The 22,757-nt window shown below is 39.5% G+C and overlaps 2 protein-coding genes across 3 annotated transcripts; both read left to right on the top strand.

Moving 5' to 3' along the window:
- Positions 1-5: 5 nt before the first annotated feature.
- On the top strand, positions 6-8,518 carry march5l (membrane-associated ring finger (C3HC4) 5, like). The gene is made up of 7 exons (XM_040157899.1): positions 6-136; positions 3,243-3,336; positions 4,728-4,930; positions 5,176-5,306; positions 5,403-5,574; positions 5,998-6,164; positions 7,798-8,518. Exons 2-7 carry the CDS (start codon positions 3,308-3,310, stop codon positions 7,960-7,962), a joined length of 867 nt encoding a protein of 288 aa, XP_040013833.1. The 5' UTR covers positions 6-136; positions 3,243-3,307; the 3' UTR covers positions 7,963-8,518.
- Positions 8,519-11,085: 2,567 nt separating this feature from the next.
- On the top strand, positions 11,086-22,238 carry kctd9b (potassium channel tetramerization domain containing 9b). 2 transcript variants are annotated; one of them, XM_040157721.1, is made up of 12 exons: positions 11,087-11,302; positions 11,464-11,585; positions 11,674-11,717; positions 15,167-15,260; positions 15,422-15,480; positions 15,578-15,706; positions 15,785-15,852; positions 15,938-16,033; positions 16,396-16,545; positions 17,599-17,704; positions 17,800-17,933; positions 19,165-22,238. In XM_040157721.1, the coding sequence occupies exons 1-12, from the start codon at positions 11,255-11,257 to the stop codon at positions 19,279-19,281; spliced, it is 1,167 nt and encodes a 388-aa protein (XP_040013655.1). In that variant the 5' UTR covers positions 11,087-11,254; the 3' UTR covers positions 19,282-22,238. The 2 variants fall into 2 exon arrangements, with proteins under 2 accessions (XP_040013656.1, XP_040013655.1); XM_040157722.1 differs by lacking the exon at positions 11,464-11,585 and having other exon boundaries at positions 11,086-11,302.
- Positions 22,239-22,757: the final 519 nt, after the last annotated feature.

Here is a 22,757-nt window from a genome sequence, read left to right as displayed (position 1 = left end):
ATCAGATAGCTGCTGAAAGCCCAACTGGGCGGGACTTGTCTTGGCCGGAAAGTCAATGTAACCGTCAGAGCAAAGCACTTTAGTTCGGATTTAACAGTAAGAACATTACAAATCCAGAGATACCGCTATTTTTCAGGTAAGTTCTGCTTTTACATCAGTGTCATACGGCTGTTTTGTAAACTGACTGCTAATGTCGTCAGCTATGTTATTGGCTAACGTAGCTTAGCTGCCGTTTACTAACTAGCTTGATGTAAAAGTAATAACTGTGTAGCTGAAGTTAACAAGCTACCTCCCGTTAGCATGAGAGCTTTGTTTTTGAGGTTAAAGCCGGTCAATTTCATTTAAAGTGACAATACAACTCAAAGTTTAGTTGGACTGTGTTCATTTTTAAAAGCTGGAACCGTAGCCGAATTACTTCATGAAAACATTTCCTATAAACTGGTTTCAGTTTCCAATAAGCAGAAAACAGCTAAGTAGATTTTCTCCAGTACTGAACTTAAGGTCAGTTTTACTTCAGTAAAAGCTTGAGTACGATACTTTCACTTCTAATGAAGTATTTTTAGACTACGGTATTTCTGCTTTTACTTTAAAAAAGGATCAGAATACTTCTTCCACCACTGGATCTTTTGCTTATGTGTAGTTTCAAGTAAAAGTCCTGCAACTATAAGCATTAAAATACACATGAACGTTAAGTACCAAAAGTATAAGCACTCATTATGCAAAATGGCCCATGTCAGAATAATGTCTATTATATTACTGGATCATAATTAGTGATGCATTAATGTGCGATCCTCACTAGTAAAGGTGCTTGTAATTTCAACTACTTTACATGCTGCTTGGTAGCTTAATCAATAATAATATTTCATAATTTATCAGTTGATTTATATATCGAATTAATAATCAGAATCTGCAAAGTAACTAGTAACTAATTCCTTCTGAAATGTAGTGGAGTTGAAGTATAAATTAGCGTAAAATGGAAATACTCAAGTAAAATATAAAGTACATCAGAATTGCTCTTAATTACAGTATTTGAATAACTGTCCTTGGCAATGATGTAATAACAGACGGACAAAGGATGAAGACTTTTGTGGTACTTGTACTTTACTTGAGTAATTCCATGTTTTGCTACTTTATACTTCACTACATTTCAGCGGCAAATATTTTTCCTTTTTACTCCACTACAATTATTTTAGAGCTTTAGCTACTTTGCAGATTCAGATTATTAAAACAAAATATAATCATCAAATAAATTATGATTACATATTAAGATACCCAGATGTATATAAAGAAGTTAAAATTAGCTCCACCTTTACCTGCTACAATAATACAATAATATGGTGTTTAGTATTCTGAAATTGGCCATTCTGCATAATAAGTACTTTTACCTTTGGTACTTCAAGTATATTTTGATGCTGATAATTTTATACTTTTACTCAAGTAAAATTTCGATCGCATTACTATTACAGAGTACTTGTACACCGTGGTATTTCTATTTTTACTTAAGTAAAACTAAAAGTCAGTAATTCCTCCATCCCTGATGGTCAGTAGTGTGCCTGAGTGCTCTGTCGCAGGTCACATTTGGGCACAGACTTTGGACTTGTAAGAATTTGGTTGAGGACAAATTTAGTATCACTAGTTTGCTGTTACTGCAGCTATATTCAGAACGAGCCAGGGCAAGCCAACTTTATTTGTAGAGCGCATGTCAAACACAAAGATATTCAAAGTGATTTACATAATGCATTGAAACATTTTTTTTAAAACAAGAAATAAAGACAAAAACAGCATAAAAGCGTTCAAGTACAAATTAAAGGAACAGAAACCAAAGGCGGATTCTGTCTTCACTCAGGGTATCTGCAGGTCTTCAAAAGTCTTACAAGTTTTTTTTTGTGCCTGCTGTGGGCAGTATTGTTATGAAATTATTTTGTATGTGATTTTAGCAAAAACTGGCTGAAAAATCTCCAGTATTATTGTTCCAGAGGTCTGAGTTTAGCATGTGGACCTCAAATGTATTATTTTTTTACTTTTATCAATTAACCCCTCTGTCCTTCCATCCATCCATTTTCTGTTGCTTATCCAGGCCCAGGTCATTTTTAAAGATATTATTAGTAGGGCTGCAACTAACAATTATTTTCATTATTGATTAATATGCTGATCATTTCGTCAATCAATCAATTAAACCTTTATTCTATGAAACATAAAAAGACTGTGGCCTTCAGAGCGTATTCAAGTGTCGGACCAACTGTCCAGAACTCAATTAATTGTTCATATTCAGTTTACTATCAAGCAGCAAATTCTTCCATTTTAGAAGCTGAAATCAGGGAGTGTTTGACATTTGTTCATTAGTGTTGCTTGAAAAATGACTGAAATGATTAATCAGTTATCAAAATAGTTGTTATTTTTCTGTCAATTTACTGATCAATTAATCGACTAATCAGTTCAGCTGTAATTATTAGGAATCACTGTTATACACAGCTGGAAAGTATTGACAAAAGTGTGGTACAAATGTCAATACATGCATCCGCCTGCTGAATAATTTTAGGCCCCATCGTCCCTACTGGTTGTCACTGATATCTTGTTTTTGACATTATGATCGAGAACAGGTATTAAACTCTATTCCATGTGGTATTAAAAAGTCTTAACCTGCAGAAACCCTGTTCACTCTTAACCCTTAAGTCAGATGAAGTGAGGGCAACCTTCAGTGAGCAATTTTCATTGTTTAGTTTTAACAACTTTATATAATGTTATATAACGTTTATCAACAATGCATGTTTTATAAGATGATCCATATGATTTATTTGTAAAATTAATATTTCCAACGCAACTAATGAAATTAATGTAGTGGAGTAAAAGGTAGATTATTTCTCAGAAATGTAATTGTATAAAATGGCAACATTCAAATAAAGTAAAAGATTGTACTTAAAGCTGCTCTAATCAATATTCATATATTACTAACGGACTATGTGTAATGTGAAAGGTGTTGATCATAGTGACGAATCAACAGATAATTATCTGCAACTGCAAAAACAGAGCTAAAAGAGAGTGAATTCTGGACTTAGATTCATCAGGTTGACGCAAAGACCAGATCAAGAGGAAGGATCCTGTTGCTCTGTAACTGCTGGATGTGCTTAGTTACATTACACCACTGTAAATGGCCCCTAAAACAAGTGACTGTGAGCTGTATGCATTTGTGTGCATGTCCGTGTTTGTGGGAATCAATCAGTCCGCAAATGTTCATTTCACAGGTCCTTGCTGCAGTCTGATGGATTCATGAGAACATCCAAGAGAGCAGAGTCTGTTCAGTACCATCATGGCCCTTGCTGAGGAGCAGCCTGAGAAGTAAGACCCCACCCCCTGAGTCCGTGTCACATCAGGGTTATTGCACCATTTCATCCTGCCGTGATTTATTATTTTCGTAGATTTCAGAAACACAGTTAAACTTGGAGCTCATTCATATTAAGTCATTATAGTTCTTAAAGTTAAACTCAACGGATTTAAGTATGTAGCCTTTAGTGTGTCCAGAGGGAACCCCCTCTCTGCTACAGGCTACAGGCTCCGGCAAACATGAGCACCCACTAGCGATACACACCCTACTCACTGAACCGAACTGTTGGTGGTCGAGTTGCATTGTGGGTAATGTAGGCGCCAGATTTGACGAGGAAGAAGATTGTGAGGAATAAAATATCTCTGGTTCTGTTGCATCGATTTTGAGCCCCTTTTTTAAAACTTTCCCTCATGAGTCTGACAGTGTTACAGGAGTGCAATGCTAAATCAGGTAAAGTAATAACTCTTTTGAGTCAAACTGCGGAGAAAGGAAGACTATCTGTACGTGACTTGTACAACAGGTCTACACCACTCATGAATTGTGTTAAGTGTGTTAAGGCCCCTTTATACCCGTGATTATGGGCTGTCTGAGACGTATGTTTACAGTTGTGAGGAACAAGTGGTCAAATCTTTTGCTGGTCAATCCAAAACCGATGTCCTGGATCTCAGTGTAAGACACATCCACCGACACATCCACCGATTTGGCGACCAAAAACATCCAGCGGCAAAATTCAGACGGTGTCAGAAATATAGGACCGAATTCTCACAGTGTGCCTGCTGCTAGATCCCACGTCTACGAATCAACCAATCAGAACACGAGGTGACTCTGGCATAGAACAAAACTTTTAGGGGTTGTGATTGGTTCCTGCTATAAGCCCAGGGAGCGCTGGAGCTTTCGATGGTTAAAGTTCTGTTCACAATTGAGCGTTTCTCACCGAAACTGATTGTGTGTATCCACGAGGTTGAACATGTTGAATGCATTTCCTTCCCTGTAAAACAATCTTTTAAAGAAAAAAAAATTAAATCCAGCATTGCTCAGGTTCATGTTTACTAGCTTGCAAGCTGCCTCTTCCCTGACTTTGATGGTGCATCGTTGTGTTTTCTTGGTGTGTTACTGTAAACTACAGACCAGTGTGTAACCACTGGTCACCCGCATAAGCCGCCGCATGTGTGTCCTGATGCATGAGATAAACAAAAGACAGGGAACTCCACCAGGAACCTTTAATGTTGCCTCTTAGTAACACAGTCTACCGTAGTGCTGCGTGTGTTTGTTTCATAATTAGAATGACATGCTCAGTAACGACACACATTGCTCCATAGGCAGTTAGTAAAACACTGTTTCCATCTTTGTGTTCGTGTGTGCGCGTGTGTGTGTGTGTGCACGCGTGCGTGTTCGTGCTATCCAGACACTGTTGGGTGTGTTTTGCCACCGAGAGAGATGACCACAGTGCAGAGTGGGTGAGCCCCTGCAGGTGTAAGGGCTGCACTAAATGGATCCACCAGTCCTGTCTGCAGCGCTGGATGGACGAAAAGCAGAAGGGGAACAGCGGAGGAGCAGTCAACTGTCCACAATGTGGAACTGAATACCATGTTATCTTCCCCAAGATGGGTGAGTTTCTGGCGTCCGAGCCCACTGGTTCCTACTGAAGACGTGAATCTTTGGACACAACTCACAAATCTACAGTTTCATTTTTAAAAAATGATGAGTAATTCCCCAAAACAGCTGCTCACTGTAGTTTTTAGCAAACAAGCACAATAGTTTTTGGACAGCGATGGAGCTCTGTGACACGTAAAGAAAAACGTAGGATATGACTGATTCTCTAAGTGACTGTGTGGTTTCTTGTCTCTCCTCAGGCCCGTTGGTGTATTTCCTGCAGCAGGTAGACAGAGCTCTGTCACGGGCCAGTCCCTTCGCTGCTGTCGGGGTGGTTGTCGGGACGGTGTACTGGTCAGCCGTCACATACGGAGCCGTGACTGTCATGCAGGTCCGCAGAGCTATTAATAAACTGCACGGAAAGAATATAAAACCAGAGAGCGTCGTAGTCTGCAGTAGCTTCACCTCTTTATGTTTTCCCGCGCAGGTTGTGGGTCATAAGAAGGGGCTGTATGCGATGGAACGCGCTGACCCACTGTTCCTGTTGTTGGGTCTGCCCACCATCCCCGTGGTGTTGGTCCTGGGAAAGATGATCCGCTGGGAGGACTATATAGTGAGACTGTGGCAGAGATACTCCTACAAATGCACGGTCCCGACAGGTATATAAACACACACATACATCCCGTATGGCATAATGTACACTTCAGTGTACCTTTCAACCGTGACAAAAAAAATGTTGTACTACTACTACTACTACTACTACTACTACTAACAATAATAATAATAATAATAATAATAATAATGATTATTATTATTGCTATTGTTATTGTTATTATTATTAATGACGATTTAATAATACAAATGATTATCATGTGAACTGTTGAGGAAAATGAATTTGAAAAAGGAAATCACTTAATCTTCAGGTGTTTCCAAAGCCCCCTGATTTTATTTAAACGTAAAATAAATCTAAAAAGCAAAAACATTCAACATCATGCAGTAACAGTGATCGGATAATATCATACAAGGTAGTTTATGCACAAATTAAAAATTGAGTCCTGACCAGACCGTCTGTTTTACCCCAGGTAACAACCGTTACCTGCCCCGTGTCCCTGTTGAGGGGCCCAGTGCAGGAGATCACCTCTCGGTGTCCAGGACTCTGTGTGGAGCTCTCGTCTTTCCCTCCATCGCCAGTCTGGTTGGAAGGCTGCTGTTTCGACAGGTCTCCTCTAATCTGCAGCGCACAATACTGGTGAATATACCTTATGTACTGTATATTTGAGGGTAGAAACGCCCTGTATTTTGCTCGATAAAGGTTGTATCCTAATAATCCAGTCTAGCGTGATTGAAAGCTGTCGTATTGGGGTTAATTAATACATAAAGTCAGCAAAAACATGCAGGGCTCTGTTTACGTGGTGCCACTACAACCAGCACAACCAGTTCTCTCTACAGTTTGGTATTTGTCCAAAGTCAAATCAGCTGGTAACTAGGTGGTTTTATCAAATACAGCAAAGTAAATACTTGGAGCAAATGTGGATGAATAATGGATAATTGCTTAAAAATGTAAATAAAGTATTTAATTAATCACTATAGAACTGAACCGATTACCCGATTAATTGATTAGTCAGTCAGCAGAAAAACAATCACCAACTAGGTTGATCATCAAAATAGTCACTTTATTTTTAAGCAGAATTACCAAACAGTCTCTACTTCTCCTATGTGCGCTTTTCCTGCTTTTCTCTGTTTTCATTCGTTGTAAACTGAGTCTCTTTGGGTTTTAAACTGTTTGGACACAATTTTTTGACATTTCATAGACTAACTGATTCATGGAGAAAATAATCAGCAGGTTGATCATAAAAATAATCTTCAGTTGCATCCTTCAACTAGTGGATGTGTTTAAATTGGCTTCAAAAACTAATATTTAATGTGGCTACAACAGGAACATCTGTACCCTCAAATGAATGCGTGATTTTTACAGTACCTGTCGTCCGCCGCTGCTTTATACCCAATGAAAAGTGTCTCCTTCAGCTCATTAAATCCCTGCAGCCTCTGAAGGCAGCAGGACACGTGTTGATACATCTGCAGCCTCTGATTTGCGAAGTGCCGTGACAATACACACGGCTGTCCACTTACCTTCATTAAATCCCCTGAAAGTGACACCGGGCTTTTGCAGGATAAACACACACATCAGACTGGTCGGCTATAAGTCGGTATTCTGTTGTTTACGCGGGACTCATCAGATTACCGGAGCTCATTAGTCCAGTGCACCACAGCTTCCTTTCCTGCTTTCCTACCTTGAGGGGTGTTTCATGTTTTATTCTGTAAAGCACTTTGAATTGCCTTCTCTCTGACTGGTGCTATATAAATAAACGTGCCTTGCCTTTTCGAATTGCAGTGCAAAAACTAGTGTATCACATCCGTTACAACGTGATCTGACCATTCATGACGTGAGACACAGTAGAACTAAGACTGAGAATCGAGTCGCGGTTGGACAACAGTGTGATCTCTGGAGAAGCCCTCAGCTGTTTTAGAGCAATGAGACTGATACTGCGATTGGCCGAGAGCGCATTTATTTATCAACGCTCCCTCTGATCTACGTTCAACTTCGTCCAGCTCTTTTGCACTTTGCTCCACTGCACCTACATGAACCAAAAGAGCAGGTGGGGAGACGCAGTCTGTGCAGCTAACATCTACTGCTTTGTGCTGGTGATTGAATTTGCCCCAAAGAAACGGGGCCCTCGGTTAGGCAACTGTGCTATTTAATTACTCATGTAGAGTCTCGTATTTGGACCAGAAGTCACTCAGTTTCAGAAGCACATTATCGGGCCATTGTTTTTTTTCATCGATTATAGCCGACACCATTCTGTCCTCCTCTTTCCCCACAGGGTGGCATCGCGTTTGTGTTGATCAAGGGAGTCCTGAAGGTGTATTTCAAACAGCAGCAGTACATCATGCAGGCCAACAGACACATCCTCAACTACCCTGAAAGGAACGGAGATGGACAGAATGAAGGTGGAGAGGAGGACACAGAGGACAGTGGAAACGAGTAGTTTTATTAATGTGGATAGAGCCAGAGATGATGGTACAAAACAAAATAAATTTTACCACAAAACTCGATGCAGAACTCAGGTGGGTGCTATTGTAGATGAGGAGAGCGGTGTCGATGGGAGTGGGTGTGTTTGGTAAAAATGAATTAGCTTGATCTACCTGACGTGGAAATAATGAAATGGGGGGGGTGCTGCGTGAGGGGATTCAGAGTCAAAAAAGGTCCTTCTCAGAGTCATAACTTGGTCAGATCTGAACACACAGACATGAGGCACATGTTGCTATGATGATTCAGTCTGACTTCCACCTCCTGAGGAAATGATTATCTCCGATGTCCCTCCAGAATAAACTTCCAGAAATCCGCCTTGAAATGATTTTAGAAAGAGAGAGGATGCAGAACTTGCCTGAGAATCGTCAGGTTTTTAAGTTTTCCTCAGTATCACATTAATCCAGTGATAGCTGTCTGTACATTCATGGCTACACTACAAACAGGAACTGATCACAGTGGATTCAGCTTCAACTTTCAATGGGGATAATTTGACAAATATAGAAAAAAAAAAAGGGCTCAAAGAAGAATAGCAGGACTGACCTGTAGCTGGCTTTTATGGGGTCTTGCTCTCCTGATTGTTTTAATTTTTTCTGCCGTCATATTGGTTCCCAGACAGGCCTATATGTTGGTGTTTCCATCATTAGCAAAAGCACTTTTGACATGCCCCATTTCCACACTAAAGTCAAATTTCACACTGAGCTGATTCAGAAAAAAAAAGAAGAGAGAAAAAACTCAAGAGATTCACGGTAAAATACAAGGACGGGATTTAAATGTGAGCAGAAGCAGCCAGTCTACAGAAAAACAGGAGGTCATTGTGGCTGTAATTATTACTGGGGTGGGGGTGAAAGACTTTTGACATTTGATCCGGATGGAAATAATATCAATGACAAGAGCTGGTAATGTTCAAACCACCCTACCTCCGCTAGAGACGTAAATCCAGTCTGAATGGGGCTGAAGTCAACTCTCCGCAGAGTATTAAACTATAACACGAGGGCCACGTCATAATTCGCTGGACTGCAGTGTACTACCTGCTGACACTTCCCAGCTCTAACGCCACTTTATTGCATGTGTTTTTTAAAATCTGACTGTTTTTCTACTAACTATTCTCAAACGGACTGTTTCATAAAAAAGTGTTGGTGCTGTTAGTAAACGCAATCAGGTGACCTACAACTTTCAACACACACAGGCAAATCAGTTCCACCTAAGCGCTGTGATACCTTTTTTAATAGTTTGCACCAGACCTGCTGAATCAGAATTGCTTGCAGCCTGAAGTGTAGGGTGATACAGGGATACAGCCAGTAGAATGGAGACTCAAACCAGTCAAACATTTCGTCGTTTTATTTGACAATGTGAGCAGGGTGTGGTTCTTGGGTGAACGTTTTCACTTGTTGCACTTGCTCTTGAGGCACAGCTAACCCCGGGGTTAAGACCCCACGTGGCCATTTGATATGCGGACGAGATCAAAGGAGATTAAAATTTGTTTGGAATTTGTTTGTTAAAAATAAAAGACTTGTCGTTGGTATGGAGCTCTCGATGTTCTTGACAATAGAGTTTAAAAAATGCCATGTTCAAATTCATTTCTAATTATCGGGGTCAAAAACAAAAAAGGAGCTCCTGGGCCAGATAAGGTTGAGAAAGTATTCGTTTTCTCTGAAAACTGTGTCCTCTGCTTTTGCCAAATGAACACGCTCTGGTCTTTCCTTGCAGTCAGTGTATGTGTACTGTGGATTAAAAGGAGCTTTTATCTTATATCTTGGGGAATGATTTGTTTAATAAAGCTGATTGTAAAACAAATTTTTCAGTCTCTTTTATTCTACATTTACTCAAGTACTGCACTTAAGAACAACTTTGTAGAACTTGTACTTGACTCGAGTATTTCCATCCCACTATGCTACTTATACTTCTCGCTCAACTACTTTTATCCGACAGCCGTAATAACTTTGCTGATTCAAATTATTCATAGAAAATATAATCAGCTAATAACTTAAGATGTGATGTTATAGATTAGGCTCCCTGGCAGTGTATGAGGAAGTCACAAATAGCCCCATCAGCTGCAACAGCAAAGCATTAATGCATCCAATGATATACTGTATGTAATTCTGGAATGGGCTTCTTCATAACGACTACTTTTACTTTTCTTACTTTGAGTGTATTTTTATGCGCTTAGTAACGTACTTTTACTGAAGAAGGATTTTGAATGTGAATATGAACAGTGGCAATTCCACTATTACTTGAGTGAAAGAGCTGAGTCTCTCATCTGCTGCTGGTGTCAAAACTGGTTTGGGCGATTTTTTTTTTTTTTTTAATTAGAAAATTAGTATGAGAATATTAAGCACTGAACCAGATGAGACAAGTTCCTTCAGGTGGGTCGGCTTTGTTACCTGGACTTTCCACATTCAAATGGGAATGGAGGGAGAAAAACAATTAAAACAAAAACAAAAAAAGAATAAACACTTGGATCTTGGAGCTCATTTTCCCTTTTTTGTTATTTTCCTTTTTCCATCACAAATTTGAAATTTAAAGTCGTCGGCTTGAGCTTTTAATTTTCGCATTTCTCTTTTTGCTTTTCCTCTGGATTTTTTCAATGAGACAGAGGGTGTCGATGTAATTTTAAAAAACCTTTTAACCAGGTCGTTGAATTTTTTGTGAAAAATATCAGTCAAAATAATATTCAATTATTATTCTAAGATGAACATTTTATATTTGTTAAAACACGTCTGAGGGGAATGTTTACGTCTTCTGTCATTGTTTGTGTATGTGTGTGTTTCTGTGTCTTAGAAAATTGTTAAAGTCATCAGCAGACCATCTATAGCAGACTGGTATTAACTTGCTGTGAGAGAGGAGCTGGTTAAGCAACCTCCTGTTTCAATAATGGAGTGTGTATTGTTCTGTTATAGATTATATTATATAAAGTAATATATGATATATTACACAACATCTTATATTTAATCTACAGTATAGTGGTCGGAGTGTACATTGAAGAGACTGGAGGAAAATAAAAAATAAAAATATTGATTTATTTACTGATCCTCAACGGAGATGTGGAGGTCCCGCCCACTGGGCTTACTGATTGGCTGTTTTGTTTCATCCGAACAGCCGATTGGCTAATTCGGCTGCACCGAGCGATCGAGCAGAGTCAGGAAGGAGAAAGCGGGGAAAGAAGTGCCTGTTGCCAAAATAACAAAAACAAAACATGTATTTTGGAAGAAACTCGCATCATTTGACGGTTTAATCGAGATTATTTGGCCATGAGAAGAGTCACACTGTTTGTCAACGGAACCTCCACAAATGGGAAGGTAAGATGAGAAAGAGACAACGGGGAACTAGGTGTTGGTTAGCGTCCGCAGCCTGTATCCATGCTAGTCAAAATGGCTAGTTCGCCTCGGTGGTAGGAGCTCATGTCAAACATTTAGTCTAATGCACGGTGCCGCGGTGTGTCATCGGCGTTACCATACAGGTGGTGGCCGTGTACGGCTCCCTGGAGGATTTACTGTCCGTGGCCAGTTCGAAACTGGGAATAAGAGCCTCTAGTGTTTACAACGGGAACGGCGGCCTGATCGACGACATTGCGCTGATCAGGTAAAGGCGGACGGACTGCGGCGTCGTGTTCACTGGCTCAGCTCGTTCCGCCGTGGTAGTAAACGCTGTGTGTCTCCGTTCCTGGCAGAGACGACGATGTGCTGTACGTATCGGAGGGAGACTCGTCCGAAGGTAAGAGGAAGCATTCAGACGCTTTAAAAATACCGACACCGACGATGTGAGGAAACTCCGTTACAGGTAAAAAGTCCTGCATTCAGTCACTTATCAGACACTTGTCAGCAGTAAAAGTACACACAAGTTTTACCGGCTTCACTAGTTTAACTATCAGCAGTAAAAGTACAAAAGTTTTACCAGCTTCACTAGTTTAACCAGCTTCACTAGTTTAACTATCAGCAGTAAAAGTACACAAGTTTAACCGGCTTCACTAGTTTAACTATCAGCAGTAAAAGTACACAAGTTTTACCAGCTTCACTAGTTTAACCAGCTTCAGTAGTTTAACTATCAAAAGTAAAAGTACGAAAGTTTAACCAGCTTCACTAGTTTAACCAGCTTCACTAGTTTAACTATCGGCAGTAAAAGTACAAAAGTTTAACCAGCTTCACTAGTTTAACTATCAAAAGTAAAAGTACACAAGTTTTACCAGCTTCACTAGTTTAACCAGCTTCACTAGTTTAACTATCAGCAGTAAAAGTACACAAGTTTTACCAGCTTCACTAGTTTAACCAGCTTCACTAGTTTAACTATCAGCAGTAAAAGTACACAAGTTTTACCAGCTTCACTAGTTTAACTATCAAAAGTAAAAGTACACAAGTTCTACCGGCTTCACTAGTTTAACTATCAAAAGTAAAAGTACACAAGTTCTACCAGCTTCACTAGTTTAACTATCAAAAGTAAAAGTACACAAGTTCTACCAGCTTCACTAGTTTAACTATCAAAAGTAAAAGTACACAAGTTCTACCAGCTTCACTAGTTTAACTATCAAAAGTAAAAGTACACAAGTTCTACCAGCTTCACTAGTTTAACTATCAAAAGTAAAAGTACAACATTTTAACCAGCTTCACTAGTTTAACTATCAGCAGTAAAAGTACACAAGTTTTACCAGTTTCACTAGTTTAACTATCAGCAGTAAAAGTACAAAAGTTTTACCAGCTTCACTAGTTTAACTATCAAAAGTAAAAGTACACAAGTTCTACCAGCTTCACTAGTTTAACCAGCTTCACTAGTTTAACTATCAGCAGTAAAAGTACAAAAGTTTTACCAGCTTCACTAGTTTAACTATCAAAAGTAAAAGTACACAAGTTCTACCAGCTTCACTAGTTTAACTATCAGCAGTAAAAGTACAACATTTTAACCAGCTTCACTAGTTTAACTATCAGCAGTAAAAGTACACAAGTTTAACCAGCTTCACTAGTTTAACTATCAGCAGTAAAAGTACACAAGTTTAACCAGCTTCACTAGTTTAACTATCAGCAGTAAAAGTACACAAGTTTAACCAGCTTCACTAGTTTAACCAGCTTCACTAGTTTAACTATCAAAAGTAAAAGTACACAAGTTTAACCAGCTTCACTAGTTTAACTATCAAAATAAAAGTACACAAGTTTTACCAGTTTCACTAGTTTAACTATCTATAGTAAAAGTACACAAGTTTTACCAGCTTCACTAGTTTAACTATCTATAGTAAAAGTACACAAGTTTAACCAGCTTCACTAGTTTAACTATCAAAAATAAAAGTACACAAGTTTAACCAGCTTCACTAGTTTAACTATCAGCAGTAAAAGTACACAAGTTTAACCAGCTTCACTAGTTTAACTATCAAAAATAAAAGTACACAAGTTTTACTAGTTTCACTAGTTTAACCAGCTTCACTAGTTTAACTATCAGCAGTAAAAGTACACAAGTTCTACCAGCTTCACTAGTTTAACTATCAAAAATAAAAGTACACAAGTTTAACCAGCTTCACTAGTTTAACTATCTATAGTAAAAGTACACAAGTTTAACCAGCTTCACTAGTTTAAAAAGTACACAAGTTTAACCAGCTTCACTAGTTTAACTATCAGCAGTAAAAGTACACAAGTTCTACCAGCTTCACTAGTTTAACTATCAGCAGTAAAAGTACACAAGTCACTAGTTTAACTATCAGTAAAAGTACACAAGTTTAACCAGCTTCACTAGTTTAACTATCAGCAGTAAAAGTACACAAGTTTTACCAGCTTCACTAGTTTAACTATCAAAAGTAAAAGCTAGTTTAACTATCAGCAGTAAAAGTACACAAGTTTAACCAGCTTCACTAGTTTAACTATCAAAAGTAAAAGTACACAAGTTCTACCAGCTTCACTAGTTTAACTATCAGCAGTAAAAGTACACAAGTTTTACCAGCTTCACTAGTTTAACTATCAGCAGTAAAAGTACAAAAGTTTAACCAGCTTCACTAGTTTAACTATCAGCAGTAAAAGTACACAAGTTCTACCAGCTTCACTAGTTTAACTATCAGCAGTAAAAGTACACAAGTTTAACCAGCTTCACTAGTTTAACTATCAAAAGTAAAAGTACACAAGTTTAACCAGCTTCACTAGTTTAACTATCAGCAGTAAAAGTACACAAGTTTAACCAGCTTCACTAGTTTAACTATCAGCAGTAAAAGTACACAAGTTTAACCAGCTTCACTAGTTTAACTATCAGCAGTAAAAGTACACAAGTTTAACCAGCTTCACTAGTTTAACTATCAAAAGTAAAAGTACACAAGTTTAACCAGCTTCACTAGTTTAACTATCAAAAGTAAAAGTACACACGTTTTACCAGCTTCACTAGTTTAACTATCAAAAGTAAAAGTACACAAGTTTAACCAGCTTCACTAGTTTAACTATCAAAAATAAAAGTACACAAGTTTTACCAGCTTCACTAGTTTAACTATCAAAATAAAAGTACACAAGTTTTACCAGTTTCACTAGTTTAACTATCAGCAGTAAAAGTACACAAGTTTAACTAGCTTCACTAGTTTAACTATCTATAGTAAAAGTACACAAGTTTAACCAGCTTCACTAGTTTAACCAGCTTCACTAGTTTAACTATCTATAGTAAAAGTACACAAGTTTAACCAGCTTCACTAGTTTAACTATCAAAAATAAAAGTACACAAGTTTTACCAGTTTCACTAGTTTAACTATCAAAAGTAAAAGTACACACGTTTTACCAGCTTCACTAGTTTAACTATCTATAGTAAAAGTACACAAGTTTTACCAGCTTCACTAGTTTAACTATCTATAGTAAAAGTACACAAGTTTAACCAGCTTCACTAGTTTAACTATCTATAGTAAAAGTACACAAGTTTAACCAGCTTCACTAGTTTAACTATCAAAAGTAAAAGTACACAAGTTTTACCAGCTTCACTAGTTTAACTATCAAAAGTAAAAGTACACTAGTTTTACTAGCAAGAAGTACCTCAAGATCAAAACCAGAAGTCAGTTAAACAGCAGCGGCGTACCAAAAACCAACAGTGACGAGGAGTGACGCACCATCAGCCATTTTGATCTTGGCATCAGTCTGGTCAGTTTCCTTCACCGTGTCCCAGTCACCTGCAGTGACTCTACCTGTGTGTGTGTGTGTGTGTGTGTGTGTGTGTAGATCCTCAGGATGACCTCACAGATCCTGAGAGGGGTCAGACTCACACCGATTGGCTGACGCTCAACGTCGGTGGACGCTGCTTCACCACCACGAGGTAAATACGGCTGCTGTGCATGGAGGCCTGTGAGCTTTAAGCTGCGGTTTCACTTTGCTTAAACAAAACCTGCAAAGAACTGGGCATTAGTGGAACATGACTGCCTTCTCTAACGGTATGGTTTTATTGTAAATAGGCTGCGTTTGTGTGTGTTTCCCCAGGAGCACCCTGGTCAGTAAAGAGCCCGAGAGTATGTTGGCCCACATGTTCAGGGAGAAAGGTGACACGTGACTTTTTAATCTCTTTAGCTGAAGGGAAACGATGCATCTCTTTGTTTTGCTTCAGGTCTGTCCCTGTTCATTTTGTATTTAATTCAGATGTCTGGGGGAACAAGCAGGACGCTCAGGGGGCGTACCTGATAGACCGCAGTCCAGACTACTTTGAACCCATTCTGAATTATCTGAGACATGGACAGCTCATCATCAATGAGGGGATCAACCCACTGGGTATTAGAGACGCACTTTCACACATGTTAACACGTCCCAGATTACCGTGCTTTCTTACCTTCCTTACTCTCGCTGCAGGTGTGCTGGAAGAGGCTCGGTTCTTCGGTATTGAACAGCTGGCTGAGCAGCTGGGGACCCTCATAAAGGTGTGCGAGGGGAACCCAGACATTTTGCTGAATGAAATGTGTATTCAGTGCCAGCAGCAGCTTGACATGTGTCTCTCCTGTACAGTCCTCCCAGCCGCCTGACGACCATTCTCCTCTGACCCGCAAGGAGTTCATTAGATTCCTGTTGGCCACGACGACCAAGTCAGAGCTGCGGTGTCAGGTACACGGAAGATAAACACACACAGGCACAAATGTCCTTCCAGATAAGACACGGGAAGTATATGTTTGAATGCAGGTTTAATACATGAAAGACTTTAAGACAAGATATAAAATAAACCACAGGTGGTATAAAAAAAGACACATAAATAGGGTTTTGAAAATAATAAAAGAAAATTGAAAATAAAAATAAGCTAACGTTGAATAAAACGGATCAAAGTAAAGAGAGCTGCAGCAGAGCAAAGACGCTAAATGCTGGGAGGTCTGAACAGCTCGTAATGTAGCGCTACATCAGCCCTAAATAGAAGCTCAAAGTGAAACACACGCACAGTCCCTCAGACGCTCTGTATGTCTGTGATCCTACAGGGTCTGAACTTTAACGGTGCAGATCTGTCCCGTCTGGATCTGCGCTACATCAACTTTAAGATGGCCAACCTGAGAGGAGCCAACCTGACCCACGCCAACCTGAGCGGGGCAAACCTGGAGAGAGCAGACCTGTCCATGGCGTGTCTCGATGTGAGTCGCGTTTGGTTCGTCATCGCTTAGCTCAGATCAGCATTTAATACCAGATTTGAAACACGTCCCAGACTAAGCTCAGCGTTACCTACTCTCGGGGTATCTGCCTCTACTGAGTACTGATCTGACACCAGTGCTTTCTTTGCAGCATATGTAGTGGATGGATGGGAACCACTGGTCTCATTCTTGTGGAAGTTAAAATGAGGCTGTAACTGTAAAACATAACTTATCAACTACTAATGGAAATGTTCTGACACATTCGTCCTTTTTGCACATTTGAATGATATTGTTTTAGAGTTTTTGATATTGTGTCGTTACAAAGCGTCGGCCTCAGTAAAATGTTTACCATATCCTGACCTGACACACAATCACATTCAATCTGTATCTGTATGTCTTCATCTCCCCTCGTCACCTGTGTGTGGCTCCATCTTTTTTCTTTTTGATTTTCTTTTTTTATTCTACTTCAGTTGCTGAAAGTTAATCATTTGTAACATCAGTCCTTGTTTTCTGAACATGTAATAAAAACCAACAGTCACTGCGTCCATGCCAGGTTTCAAGACAACCCTCTGACAAAAACTGCAGAAAATATTCTTTTTAGAAAAATGATATTGAGCCAGTTGTTGCTCACATGAATAAATAGCAAATAGCAGATTAGGAGTTCCACAGTAAGGCCTCACTGACTTTACATTAAAATGCATTTATTGTGAGGCACATTCAGGAAGTAGTGAGTATCATTAGCAGCTTGTCAAAATTAGCTCGACTGCAGCAAATGATCAGAGCCCAAAAGACAATTTGAAAGAATTTAATGTTGATGTGGCCAATTCCTGATCCACTTAAAATGTCAGTATCGGGGTCGGGACTGATCCAGTGGAGCGAATCGGAGCATCAACACTAAGCTTCTTCATGTTGTTTTTATACCCACCTCTGTCCACACCAAAACTCCTGAGCAACAGTAAAACAGCTAAATCTGGTGTGTGTGTGTGTGTGTGTGTGTGTGTGTGTGTGTGTGTGTGTGTGTGTGTGTGTGTGTGTGTGTGTGTGTGTGTGTTGCAGGGAGCCAATCTGCAGGGAGTGAAGATGCTGTGTACCAACGCTGAAGGAGCTTCACTCAGAAGCTGTAATTTCGAGGATCCTGCTGGAATCAAAGCCAATCTGGAGGGTGAAGCCGCCAATCACACTTCATCTTTAGCTTAAACCCACCTAAATCAAGTTTACGTTGAACTTGCATGTGAACGTGCGCGTTTACGTTCTCAGGGGCAAACCTGAAGGGTGTGGACATGGAGGGAAGTCAGATGACGGGGATCAACCTGAGGGTGGCCACACTGAAAAACGCCAAACTGAAGAACTGCAATCTGAGAGGAGCTACACTGGCCGGGACGGACCTGGAGGTGAGAACACACACACACACACACACAATACCAAAACAGAGTAGGCCGACATCAGTCACAGACTACAAGTAGCCAAGAGCGATTATCCACCTGATACGCCACGGACAAATAAAACACGTTAGTGGAAACCTTTTTAAAACTAGTTAAAACATACACACGATTGTAGCTGCTGGGATTTAAAGCAGCTATAACTGATATTTTTAAAATGAAAATGTATCAAATAACAGTGGAAAACAAAATGACAATGTGAGAGGCGTCTGTGGTGGTGATGAACCTAAAGAGAATTATCAGCTGAACCTGCAGCTTCCCTCGGCTTCACTGAGCTTTACAGTGAGCCTCAGCTCGTTGTTTCTGTCTGGACCTCAGCTTTACTGCTCTGGTTCACTCTCCCCACTCTCGTACGGCAGGCAGATGTTTTCAGAAAAAACAGCTGTAAAAAGCCTCTGTCCACTGACTGCTCAGCAGCAAACAGCAGACAGACACCAGTCAGAGACCAGCTGGTGAACCTAGCGGAGCATTTAGCAGCTAAAGAGCCAGATGTTTCCCTCGGGAGCTGGTGGAGACCAAAACCAGAGCTAATAGAAGAGGGCGTACTGGATTCATTGGGTGGCTAACAAGTTCACCATACCACCTTAAAGGTGATGACATTTCAACGCTGAATCTCCGAAGCCCATTTTGTATTTGTTTGTTTAACGATATAAGGACGGGATATAACCCTTCACTCACAGGTTTTCCATCTCTCACCACTTTAAAATCCCATCTTGAGACCAACATTTTTTTAGAATTGCATTTGAGTCCTTGTATTTATTAATATGGCTGCTTTAATTTAGTCTGTTACAGTTATTTTACCTATTTATTTTTGTTCCTAATTATTTAATTGTATTTAAATTTCTCTGTAAAGCACTTTGGTCAACACATGTTTTTAAATGTGCCCTATAAATAATTTGACTTGGGTCTTAAGGACTTTTATTTTGGAGTGACAATAACTGATATTTTGCATATAGACTCTGTCGTGCTACCAGACTTCGAACAAATGTATCAATTAGTCTATATTTAATATTTATCTATATAGTCTATATTTTTTTAGCATCTGTACACATGCCAGCGGCTGCATCAAATTTCTGTGCTTGGATTTTGAGGTTTTCAGTTGGTCTTAGGTCCTAGGACCCTCTGAAAACCTCCTAGATCTAAGGTCTGTGGTACACTCAGGTCTTTTAATCTATTTCTCCAGAACTGTGACTTATCAGGATGTGATCTTCAGGAGGCAAACCTGAGAGGCTCCAATGTGAAGGGAGCCATCTTTGAGGAGATGCTGACTCCTCTGCACATGTCTCAGAGCGTGCGGTAAAACACCACAGTCTTCCACCTGGTGCTTTACATCACAACATACACTGCCAGTGCTATGGAGAGAAATTAGTCCTAATACTAGTCACTAATGCGCGTTTCGTGGTCCACAAGTAAAAACGAGAACATTTGTGAGTAAGTTATGGTGTTCACACACGTGTCTGTGAAATATTCTGCCTCGACTGCAATCAACAACTATTTTCAGGGTCTGTAATAATTGATTAGTTATTTAGTACAATAACATTTTCAAAGATCGTGAAAAATGCCTGTTACAACTTCTTCAGATGTCGTTTTTTTTCTGACCCTCAGTCCAAAACCCAAAGATACTCAGTTGATGATGATAAATAAAAGCAAATAATCATATTTGAGAAGCTAGGTAGGGAAATTGCTCATTGATTTTCTTTCTATCAACTCACTGATTGATGGGCTAATTCTTTCAGCTCTAAATTCTAAAAATAAATCCAACCCAACTTGAATAAATGTCAGTATTCTACATACAATATATTACCAACTTATTGTTTATTGATCGATAACATTTGGTTTTGAAACGCTTCCGGTGTCTATGAATTAGGGTCCCAGTCATGTCCTTAGTCTTCTCATATTGTGTATCTGCCGACGCTGAGTCTGGTCAGATGCTTATATTTACCTAAACCATGAAACAACAGCTGTAGATACTAAATCTGACACATCTTATTTTACATGAGCTACTTGATCCAAATACTGTTCAATACAGTCATTGAACATGAAGGATATTGCACAAAATATTAAATATGATGTTTCTGTTTGACTGGACGTGTATCTGTCCAGTTACTTTTCAACCCCTGAAACTTTGGGCTCTGTGTGTTAGATACTGTATCTCCCACACGGTTCTTTCTACCTTGACGCACACCGAGTCAAATCAAAGCCGAGACTTGTTACTGTAATGTAGTTTCCATCATTGTATTTCAAATTGAATTTGCTGAAGAGCAGAGCCTGAAGAACAAAAAAATGTGCAGTCTATTTCGGGTTGTCTGCCGTCAGTGGGCTTCAGTCCACAAAAGGTTTTCACAGTTGCTGGTGAAAATTTCTTGTGTTCTGGGGAAAAAAAAAAATCCTTTCCCGCATCCAAAATCCCCATAAATGTGCTGAAGGGTTCGGCGTGTGTGGTTTTTCACAAGCACCTGAAAGCAACATGCTTTTTGTGGATCAGAAAATGTGAAGAGTCTCAAAAATGTAACCCAGTCCACAGGTTCCAGGTCGTCTGTGCACACAGATTTGGCCTGTAAATACGTGCAGCCAACTCCACATTATAGTTTTAAACATGTATCTGCACAGGAAACCTTTCAGAAGCAAATTTTGATCTATGAACCTGCAGTTTGAAATATAAAGGTCAAATACTGGGTTGTATTTGTCCGTAGACTGGAAGACTCAGTTGTGAACATCATAATTCACTCATAAATCATCATACACGTTTGCCGGTCTTCTTTATTTTACGTTGTGCATCAGGAAACACACATTTGTCGGCAGTATTGACACTCATTTCGCTCCGTACCCTTCTCCTCTGCCCCTCTCTCCCTTTCATGATGACTAGTAAATGCCAAACCTTGTATTTTGCTCTGAACCAAACACCAACAAGTGTCGACAGTTTAGAGTTTCATTTTTAGCATCCGTCAGAGATGGACGCATGCTCTTTAACAGTCTGAAATAAGGTCTCCTTTTAACATCCTTTCTGCGTCTTCTTCGGGGAAATGAACAGTTGTACAGCAGAAACAGGAGTTTGTAGGTTTATCTGTGGGCTTTTGGGTGTCGTTTTAGATTGTTTTTAAAGTACAGGTGTTTAACGCAGGTTTATGATATTCATAAACCTTCAAAACTCATTTGATTAGATTTAAAGTTGTTTAAACTTTTAGTTAAATGTAGTCAATTCCATGCTGAGTCATGGAAAAAAATGAATTTCTGCTTCTTCAGCTTCAGGCTAGAAGCATTCTGTAATTTAAATACCTGCAGTGAAAAGGAAGATATTAAAAAAAAAAAAAAACATACATTACTATGCCTCCGCGCCGGCAACAGCCGAGGCCGAAGGCATGTCCATCCGTCTGTCCACCCATCCGTCCATCCGTCCGTCTGTCTGTCCATCCCATTCCCATGAGCACGAAACCTCAGGAACGCCTTGAGGGAATGTCTTCATTTTGGGCACAAATGTCCACTCGGACTCACGGATGAACTGATCAGAATTTTGAGGTCAAAGGTCACTGTGACCTCCATAGAAGGCGTTTTTGGCCATAGCTCAAGAATTCATACGCTAATTATGATGAAGTTCACCTAATAACTTTTATTAAATTCCTTCCCTACACACATTATATGGGTCTGGACAGACATGGGTGTAAACTGTAACTTGACTGGTTGGTGGAGGCAAACAACCACGAGGCAGATGTTGGGTTTTACAGGAGGGCTTCTGACCAGGCATTAAATGGAAGAGGTTGTTTTATTTTCTCAGAGGATGATGATAGTAACAGTATGTGAAACAGGCTATTTGAGACCAAGAACTATGAACTATACAATATATTCAGTCTTTGTGGAATGATGTGTATTTGAACAAGCTCCTCCTCCATCATATGTCCTCTGACTGTTAATAACAGGTGCTAACTGAAGCACTTTTTGTCCTGCTTGTTGTCTTAATTATATTGTGATAAAGATTAAAAGCAAAAATGCCTTGTACAACGATGCCTTGTTGTATTAATATCTGTAGTTTATAACAAGATGTGTAAAACTAAATTTAACGGTCAGATGTGTTTTGTTTTGTTTTTTGACACATTCAAATGAGCAAAAACGTGTGTTCGGACATCGTGCTGATGGTTCCTGTCATTGGTTTGATGTTTTTATAAAAAACCCATGATGCTTAATTATTACCTTGCCAAGAGAAAACAAAATATATTTTAGTAAATGTCAGCTCCTACTGAACAGTGGTGTATGTATAATGTTTTCATGTCTTTAAGTTACCGGTTACAAGAGTCATTGCACGTTTAGTGTAAACTGGTGTGAAATGTGAAACCACAGAGGTGCTGGACCTGGACTGTCTGTCTCATTCTTTTTCTGCTGTGCTCTTAATAAATGTTTTTCTTAAAACTTCTCTTGTTCTTCTGCATGTTTTGAAGTTTACCGGAACACACAGCAACTAATTCTGCATTACGATGCACGTAAGTAGTCGAGTAGAATGATGTAGGAAAAAGGGTTAAGTCATCGTTTTCTGATTCAGTTGTGTTCATTTATATTAGACCCATCTAACGTTTGGAATAAATGTAAAGGATAGTGAAGTTTGGTCATTGTATTGATAATATTGTAACGTTGTTTTTGATCATATGTCTCTTTATCTCAAAATCATCCGTCCACTTGCCGCACAGTTCCACGGCTGCCGGATGACCTGCCACGATACCCCAGCGGAGGGCAGTGTTGTCTCGGTGTCTGTTATCGGTTCGCCTGTTGAAAGTAAGAGGCAGATTT

This window comes from Xiphias gladius, chromosome 20 (genome assembly GCF_016859285.1).
Source record: "Xiphias gladius isolate SHS-SW01 ecotype Sanya breed wild chromosome 20, ASM1685928v1, whole genome shotgun sequence".
Lineage (NCBI taxonomy): Eukaryota > Metazoa > Chordata > Actinopteri > Istiophoriformes > Xiphiidae > Xiphias > Xiphias gladius.
This window is presented reverse-complemented; position numbering and strand designations above follow the sequence as displayed.